Source organism: Berghia stephanieae, chromosome 6, assembly GCF_034508935.2.
Source record: "Berghia stephanieae isolate SIO BIC M18660-M18661 chromosome 6, UCSD_Bste_1.3, whole genome shotgun sequence".
Lineage (NCBI taxonomy): Eukaryota > Metazoa > Mollusca > Gastropoda > Nudibranchia > Aeolidiidae > Berghia > Berghia stephanieae.
This window is the reverse complement of record NC_088365.1, coordinates 40,748,583-40,758,582: the sequence shown is the minus strand read 5'-3', so window position 1 is coordinate 40,758,582 and position 10,000 is coordinate 40,748,583. Positions and strand designations below refer to the sequence as shown.

General features: G+C 32.7%; 2 protein-coding genes across 2 annotated transcripts in view; both read left to right on the top strand.

The window, feature by feature from the left end:
* The first annotated feature begins 584 nt into the window (after positions 1-584).
* LOC144975849 (uncharacterized) lies at positions 585-992 on the top strand. The gene has a single exon (XM_078920036.1). The coding sequence runs from the start codon at positions 585-587 to the stop codon at positions 990-992; it is 408 nt and encodes a 135-aa protein (XP_078776162.1).
* Positions 993-4,704: 3,712 nt separating this feature from the next.
* The window catches only part of LOC144975030 (uncharacterized), a 42,164-nt gene continuing 36,868 nt past the window's right edge, over positions 4,705-10,000 (top strand). Inside the window, exon 1 of the mRNA XM_078918678.1 lies at positions 4,705-5,325. Within this exon, the coding sequence (XP_078774804.1) occupies positions 5,162-5,325 (164 nt within the window). The 5' untranslated portion in view covers positions 4,705-5,161. The remainder of the gene's footprint in view (positions 5,326-10,000) is intronic.

The window sequence follows — 10,000 nt, the reverse complement described above, 5'->3', positions numbered from 1 at the left end:
GGTGGTGGTGGTAGTGTTAGATAGGAGATGACGATGAAGACAGTCGTGATATTTTCCGTATTTTTATAGTGATTTAAAAAATGAGTGTCGAAGTGACAAATGATGATGAATATGATGACAATAGTAGCAGTAGCTGTAGTAGTAGTAGTAGTAGTAGTAGTAGTAGTAGTAGTAGTAGTAGTAGTAGTAGTAGTAGTAGAGTAGTAGTAGTAGCAGCAGCAGCAGTAGTAGTAGTAGTAGTAGTAGTAGTAGTAGTAGCAGTGGTGGTGGTAGTAGTAGTAGTAGTAGTAGTAGTAGTAGTAGTAGTAGTAGTAGTAGTAGTAGTAGTAGTAGTGGTGGTGGTGTTGGTGGTAGTGTTAGATAGGAGATGACGATGAAGGCAGTCGTGATATTTTCCGTATTTTTATAGTGATTAAATAAATGAGTGTCGAAGGGACAAATGATGATGAATATGATGATGATGGTGATGATGATAATGAATGTAATGTTAAACATGTGATGACGACAATGGTGATGAAGATAGCAAGTTAATTAAAATCTTACCTTAAATGTTGTGCAAAAAAGTTACAGTTCTAAAAATTATCATGAAAAGGATTGAACGTAAACTGGAAGAAGTCAGTAACACCCAGGCAGGTTTTAGAAAAAGCAGAGGGACAAGAGACCACATATTCAATTTGCGTCAAATTATTCAGAAGCATCGAGAAGTAAATTCTGGCCTCCACACTTGTTTTATAGACTATTCGAAAGCTTTTGATTGTGTTAATCATGAGAAACTATGGGAAACTCTCCTGGAGATGAACTTTGATCCTAGAATTAGAAACCTGATAAGATCCCTCTATGAGAACCAACATTCAGCGGTACAACTAGAAAGCGGAGCAACAGAATGGATCAGTGTTACAAAAGGAGTAAGACAGGGATGTATTCTATCACCCCATTTGTTCAGCATTTACACTGAAGGTATAATGCGAGATGTGGAAAACGATGTCAGGTGAAGTAATTACAACGAACCTAAAATGCAAGGTCTACACATAAAAGATCTGAGGTACGCAGACGACACTGCACTATTGTCCACAACACCGGGGGGACTAGAGAATCTAATAACATCTGTAAAGGAACACAGCGAGACCAAAGGCCTTAAGCTGAATATAAAGAAGATGAAAATCATGAATTCTGACAAGTGCAAAACAGATGCCATCATAAAAATCAATGGAAAAGAAATAGAAAGAGTAAAGAATTTTGAATATCTTGGAGCCAGGATTGAGTACAACGGGAAATCGGCCCCTGAGATCAGGAGGAGACTAGCAATGGCAAGATCAAAGCTAGAAAAGATGAATAATATCTGGAAAGGGCAGTGCGTTCAAACAAAAATCAAAATCCTCAAAAGTGTTGTTTTCCCAACTGCAACATATGGATGCGAAGCGTGGACTATCAGCAAAGCAGAGAGCCCAAAGATCACAGCTTTTGAAATGGCATGCTACAGAAAAATACTCAGAATATCATGGACTGAAAAACAAACAAACAAAGAAGTCCTGAGAAGGATCGGAATAAAATCACCAATTCTTCTTCAAACTGTAAAGAAATTGAAACTGAACTATTTTGGCCATACGACTCGCCACGAATCATTAGAAAAGCACATTCTGCAGACAAGGGTAGATGGCAAGAGAGGAAGAGGTAGACCAACAAGAAGCTGGGAACAAGATATATGTGAATGGCTGGGAATGACAACAACTCAAGCAAGTAGACTGGCGGAAAACCGTAATCTGTTTCGCAAGAAAGTTCGGGAAGCAACGTCCTACGCAGGATCAGCTGACTAGAATGAATAATATCAGTAATAATAATAATAATAATAATAATAATAATAATAATAATAATAATAATAATAATAATAATAATAATAATAATAATAATAATAATAATAATAATAATAAATAATAATAATAATAATAATAATAATATAATAATAATAATATATAATAATAATAATAATAATAATAATAATAATAATAATAATAATAATAATAATAATAATAATAATAATAATCATAATAATAATAATAATAATAATAATAATAATAATAATAATAATAATATAATAATAATAATAATAATAATAATAATAATAATAATAATAATAATAATAATAATAATAATATAATAATAATAATAATAATAATAATAATAATAATATAATAATAATAATAATAATAATAATAATAATAATAATAATAATAATAATAATAAAATAATAATAATTAATAACAGAATGAAAATCTAATCCCGTAAATAAATGATCATATTGGCCAAAATACATATAGAAATAAAAATAAAAATAAAAAGACTTAAAAGCCCACTACACTCATTAAAAGGGAAAGATAGCTGACACTATCTACTGGGCCGTTGCCACTGGTAAAGGGTCATCGCACGGGCCACAAGCCTCACCATTAAAAGTAGATTTGGCATATATGTGTAAAAATTATAAAATGAGAAAAAAAATAATAATAAAATTAGTAAATAAATAAATAAATAATTGGATAAATAAAAAATTAATGTAATAAAATAAAATAAAAATAATAAATTAATTAATTAATATATGAATAAATAAATGAACTAATGATGGAATGGAGGAACTCAATGAAAAGATATATTATATAAATATATATTTTTAGAAATATATATATATTTTAAGAATTTCCATATAAAGGTAAGGATCGGATTTCCCTCCTGTAATATGAATGTTGAGTCGGTACCCTATGCGGAAAGTTAGAGTGTACATAATAAGGCAACGGCCAAGGCTAGAAAGTCAAAAAGAGAATATATAACAAGTATTATTAATATTAAATGAATAGATTAATATGTAAGTAATAACAATCGTAATGATAATAATAATAATAATAATAATAATAATAATAATAATAATAATAATAATAATAATGATAAGATAATAATAATATGATAAATGATAATAATAATAATATAATAATAATAATAATAATAATAATAATAATAATAATAATAATAATAATAATAATAATAATAATAATAATAATAATAATAATAATAATAATAATAATAATAATAATAATAATAATAATAATATAATAATAATAATAAATAATATGATAATAATAATAATAATAAATAATAATAATAATAATATAATAATAATAATAATAATAATAATAATAATAATATTATATATAATAGTAATAATATATAATATTATAAATATAATATGATAATAATAATACTAATATTTATGATAATATTAATATATAATAATAATAAAAATAAAATTAATAATAATAATAATAATAATGATAATAATAATAACAATAATAATAATAATAATAATAATAATAATAAATAATAATAATAATAATAATAATAATAATAATAATAATAAAATAATAATAATGATGATGATGATGATAATAATAATAATAATAATAATAATAATAATAATAATAATAATAATAAAAAGAAGAAGAAGAAGAAGAAGAAGAAGAAGAAGAAGAAGAAGAAGAAGAAGAAGAAGAAGAAGAAGAAGAAGAAGAAGAAGAAGAAGAAGAATGATAATAATAATGGCAATGACAATAATAATATATCGATAGTGTGTGTTGCCAAAACGAATGAAACATTTAATTTTAAACAGAATAACCGCACACTTGTTTAAAAAATATATATGGAATTAGGAGAATGATTCATTCTTTAACTATACGAGAATGATCTCCTTAAGAAATATATACCGTATATAAATATAAAGGTGAAATGCTGCAGGGATGAGAGAGAAAGGGAGAGAGAGAGAGAGAGAGAGAGAGAGAGAGAGAGAGAGAGAGAGAGAGAGAGAGAGAGGGAGGGGGGTGAGGGAGAAGGATTGATTGAGGGAGAGTATGTTAAGGAAGGGATAGATAGGGGAGATAGGTAGGGAGAAAAGTTTTTTTATAATGTGACGACTAATGTTAATACCCTTTGGCTTCAAAGTGCCTAGTCGGATAATAAATTTCTTCTCAGTGAGGATTCGACTCTGAGTATCAGAACAGTGTCTCGAAAACTGACATGTCTGATTGTTGGTGTCCAGGAGATGTGAAATGGTCAGAAACAGGTACATGTTTTTGCTGAGATGTATCACTCAGATGCTCTCTAAAACGGTCAGACAAGCGTCTGCCTGTTTGACCGATGAAGAACATATCACATGTTCTACATTTAATGGTATATATAACATTCCTGGACGTGCAAGTGAATGAACCCTGAATAGTCCATTCACGTAAGGGGAAATTTGCCTACAACTTTGATTGCAATGATGCTGAGATATTCGTCACTTTAATATTCAAATCTCTTTTTATTTTTATTTGATATTGCATTATTCTTTTAAACAACTATATTAACATTATGCCATCCTGATTTCAATACTCTACTCTTTTATTTTAAACTGTTAGTATAGGTCAATGAAACCCTGTGATTTATACAGTGGCCATGAGTCCATGAAAATGTATTATATAAATTGTCCAACCTCTGTGAATGCTTTTATTTATTTATTTATTTATTTATTTATTTATTTATTTATTTATGTAGTTATGTATTTATTGATTTATGTATTTATTTATATATGTTTGTGTGGGTTGTTTTCCTTATTGATTATGACGTCATAATAATTCGTTGTGAAATGAAACATGCGCTCTTCCATCACTTTTCCACATAGGACTCAGCCACAGGAAGTTTACAAGATGAGAGTACAACGATTCGGACTTAGCTCATTTTAGCTTTGATGACTGGAAAGGAGAATAGCAATAATTGAAGTTGCGAAACAAACAAGATTTATTATTTTTATTTGGTATCACAACGGTTATTTCCGACTGATTGAGGGCATGAATTTTAGGCCACATCTAAATTAGAATTCTCCGTAATAACAATCCATGCTTGATCAAATGTTGACAAAAAGTATTTCAATTTTAACTTATTGAGCTGTTTGTGTTTTGTTTCAAAACATGTTTAAATTGAATTGAATAGACAGCTAGTTGGACTTTGACATAATATTATATGTAATACTTTGTAACATCTGCCATATTAAATAGAAAAGTTTTCAAACCATCTTAGATTAAGACGTATCAAAAACAACCAGATGAAGGACATATTTTGATAATATGAATCAATAAATTGAACAATGTCCAATACGAACCCCTCAAAAATTAAAAACAGTTTATTGCATTCAGATACCTTGAGCCGAATACTAGGGGCAAACGCCATGCAAATTCTTAGATGCGGAATCTGTATGGATTTCTTTGAGGTACCTATTGTACTTCCTTGCGGCCACACCTTTTGTTTGCAGTGAGTATTCTCTCTCTCTCTCTCTCTCTCTCTCTCTCTCTCTCTCTCTCTCTCTCTCTCTCTCTCTCTCTCTCTCTTACTTGCTTTCTTTCTTTCTTTCTCTCTCTCTCTCCTTTTTCTTTCATTCTAATCCTCAGCCCCTGTTATCTCCGAATACTTTAATAATAATAAAAATAATAATAATAATAATAATAATAATAATAATAATAATAATAATAATAATAATAATAATAATAATAATAATAATAATAATAGTAATAATAATAATAACAAAAATAATAATAATAATAATAATAATAATAATAATAATAATAATAATAATAATAATAATAATAATAATAATAATAATAATAATAATAATAATAATAATAATAATAATAATAGTAAGAATAATAATAATAACATCCTTTATTCATCCAAATAATGGAAATTCGTTTACAGACTTGACATGCATAAAAATGTATAAATATAGAGTTAAAAATTTATGGCGACAATGTATATATATAAATATATTTATGTATGTATATCATGACGTAACTATAGTACTGGCCATAGCACGAGGGTCTTGCGTCATACTGGTTAAGGCCATTGTATTCGTTACACAGGTGCCGTGTGTAGTGTCTAGTCAGCAATCAAATGTTAGTCACTCTTTGTTTCAACCCCGGTTGGTCACAACTGCTTTTTTTTCTCTCGTTTTGTTCAAATTGGATTTTGAAAAGTTTTATATTTAATTAAGGGGAGTGTTAAGTGGAAGTGTGCTTATCATTGGTGACATTCCGGAATTTAGTTTATCATATCTGTATCGGATTATTTATTTATTTAGCACCGCATTTAAGGTAAGGTAATGCAATCTTCATCATTGCATCACATATCGTTATCATCATTGTCATCACCATCATCATTTGTCCCTTCCACAATCTTTTATTATCTCCCAAACATAATAATATCTTTTTCATTCCACGACCTACCCCTTCCCTCTCCAACATCTTTTTTCTGTTACCAATGTTTTGCTCACTATATAATTATCACGACTCCCTTCATCATCTCCTACTACTACTACTACTACTACTACTACTACTACTACTACTACTACTACTACTACTACTACTACTGCTACTACTACTACTACTACTACTACTACTACTACTACTACTACTACTACTACTACTACTACTACTATTTTTATTATTATTATTACTACTACTACAACTACTACTACTACTACTACTACTACTACTACTACTACTACTACTAATAATAATAATAATAATAATAATAATAATAATAATGCTACTACTACTACTACTACTACTAGATATGAAGTGAGTAGAAAAGTGCCAGAAGACAATAGAGAATAAAAATTTTTTTTCGCGGCGGTGGTGGGGTTTGAACCTGCGACCTTATTGGTACGACAACTCCGCCTGGCAGGTGAGAGCGTGGCTCTACCGTGTGAGCTATCCACGAACACAAAAATATTCGTTTCAAACCCAAAGTCATTTCTAGATCCCTCTCTCACCCACTTCTTGAGATCGCCGATTCGTTCACCACCATCGCGAAGTAATTTTGACCAGCAGTTAAGCCCAATAGCCAATATTCTCATCACAAACATATAACATAGAAACGATTGAGACATTGAGTATGCTCCGGTGTATGGGGTGAATTTAAATTCAGAAAAGTGAGTGGAGCAGGCACTTATGTTGGTAACAACAAGATATGAAGTGAGTAGAAAAGTGCCAGAAGACAATAGAGAATAAAAATTTTTTTTCCCTTCTAATTTTTTTCTACTCACTTCATATCTTGTTGTTACCAACATAAGTGCCTGCTCCACTCACTTTTCTGAATTTAAATTCACCCCATACACCGGAGCATACTCAATGTCTCAATCGTTTCTATGTTATATGTTTGTGATGAGAATATTGGCTATTGGGCTTAACTGCTGGTCAAAATTACTTCGCGATGGTGGTGAACGAATCGGCGATCTCAAGAAGTGGGTGAGAGAGGGATCTAGAAATGACTTTGGGTTTGAAACGAATATTTTTGTGTTCGTGGATAGCTCACACGGTAGAGCCACGCTCTCACCTGCCAGGCGGAGTTGTCGTACCAATAAGGTCGCAGGTTCAAACCCCACCACCGCCGCGAAAAAAAATTTTTATTCTCTATTGTCTTCTGGCACTTTTCTACTCACTTCATATCTTGTTGTTACCAATAAGTGCCTGCTCCACTCACTTTTCTGAATTTAAATTCACCCCATACACCGGAGCATACTCAATGTCTCAATCGTTTCTATGTTATATGTTTGTGATGAGAATATTGGCTATTGGGCTTAACTGCTGGTCAAAATTACTTCGCGATGGTGGTGAACGAATCGGCGATCTCAAGAAGTGGGTGAGAGAGGGATCTAGAAATGACTTTGGGTTTGAAACGAATATTTTTGTGTTCGTGGATAGCTCACACGGTAGAGCCACGCTCTCACCTGCCAGGCGGAGTTGTCGTACCAATAAGGTCGCAGGTTCAAACCCCACCACCGCCGCGAAAAAAAATTTTTATTCTCTATTGTCTTCTGGCACTTTTCTACTCACTTCATATCTTGTTGTTACCAACATAAGTGCCTGCTCCACTCACTTTCTGAATTTAAATTCACCCCATACACCGGAGCATACTCAATGTCTCAATCGTTTCTATGTTATATGTTTGTGATGAGAATATTGGCTATTGGGCTTAACTGCTGGTCAAAATTACTTCGCGATGGTGGTGAACGAATCGGCGATCTCAAGAAGTGGGTGAGAGAGGGATCTAGAAATGACTTTGGGTTTGAAACGAATATTTTTGTGTTCGTGGATAGCTCACACGGTAGAGCCACGCTCTCACCTGCCAGGCGGAGTTGTCGTACCAATAAGGTCGCAGGTTCAAACCCCACCACCGCCGCGAAAAAAAATTTTTATTCTCTATTGTCTTCTGGCACTTTTCTACTCACTTCATATCTTGTTGTTACCAACATAAGTGCCTGCTCCCACTCACTTTTCTGAATTTAAATTCACCCCATACACCGGAGCATACTCAATGTCTCAATCGTTTCTATGTTATATGTTTGTGATGAGAATATTGGCTATTGGGCTTAACTGTGGTCAAAATTACTTCGCGATGGTGGTGAACGAATCGGCGATCTCAAGAAGTGGGTGAGAGAGGGATCTAGAAATGACTTTGGGTTTGAAACGAATATTTTTGTGTTCGTGGATAGCTCACACGGTAGAGCCACGCTCTCACCTGCCAGGCGAGTTGTCGTACCAATAAGGTCGCAGGTTCAAACCCCACCACCGCCGCGGAAAAAAATTTTTATTCTCTATTGTCTTCTGGCACTTTTCTACTCACTTCATATCTTGTTGTTACCAACATAAGTGCCTGCTCCACTCACTTTTCTGAATTTAAATTCACCCCATACACCGGAGCATACTCAATGTCTCAATCGTTTCTATGTTATATGTTTGTGATGAGAATATTGGCTATTGGGCTTAACTGCTGGTCAAAATTACTTCGCGATGGTGGTGAACGAATCGGCGATCTCAGAAGTGGGTGAGAGAGGGATCTAGAAATGACTTTGGGTTTGAAACGAATATTTTTGTGTTCGTGGATAGCTCACACGGTAGAGCCACGCTCTCACCTGCCAGGCGGAGTTGTCGTACCAATAAGGTCGCAGGTTCAAACCCCACCACCGCCGCGGAAAAAAAATTTTTATTCTCTATTGTCTTCTGGCACTTTTCTACTCACTTCATATCTTGTTGTTACCAACATAAGTGCCTGCTCCACTCACTTTTCTGAATTTAAATTACACCATACACGGAGCATACTCAGTCTCAACGTCTTGTATATGTTATGAATATGCTATTGGCTAACTGCTGTCAATTACTTCGCGATGCGTGAACAATCGGATCTCACGAGTGGTGAGAGGATCTAGAATACTTTGGTTTGAACGAATATTTTGTGTTCGTGGATAGCTCACACGTAGAGCACGCTCTCACTGCAGGCGGAGTTGTCGTACCAATAAGGTCGCAGTTCTAAACCCACCACCGCGCGAAAAAAATTTTATTCTCTATTGTCTTCTGGCACTTTCTATCACTTCATATCTTGTTGTTACCAACATAGTGCCTGCTCCACTCACTTTTCTGAATTAAATCACCCATACACCATACTCAATTCTCAATCTATCTATTTATAGTTGTATAGCAATATGGCTATTTTACTACTGTCAAACTTACTTCGCGATGTGTAACGTATCGGCATTAAAAGTGTAAGATCTATAATGACTTGTTAAACGATATTTTGTCTATAGCTACACTAAGCACGCTCTCACTAGCACGAGTTATCGTACAATAATCGAGTTCAACACCACACCCGCGAAAAAAAATTTTTTCTCTATTTCTTTGCACTTTTACTACTTCATATCTTTTACCACATAAGTCTGCTCCACTCACTTATCTGAATTTAAATTCACCCATACACGGACTACTCAATGTCTCAATCGTTTCTATGTTATATGTTTGTGATGAAATATTGTATTGGCTAACTCTGTCAAATTACTATCGCGATGTGTGAACGAATGGCGATCTCAGAGGTGAAGAATCTAGAATGATTTGGTTTGAAACGAATATTTTGTGTTCTGGTAGCTCACTCGGTAGAG

Excerpts from the sequence above, each read along its gene's own strand:
- LOC144975849 (XM_078920036.1), top strand. The coding sequence starts at position 585 with ATGAAAAGGATTGAACGTAAACTGGAAGAAGTCAGTAACACCCAGGCA.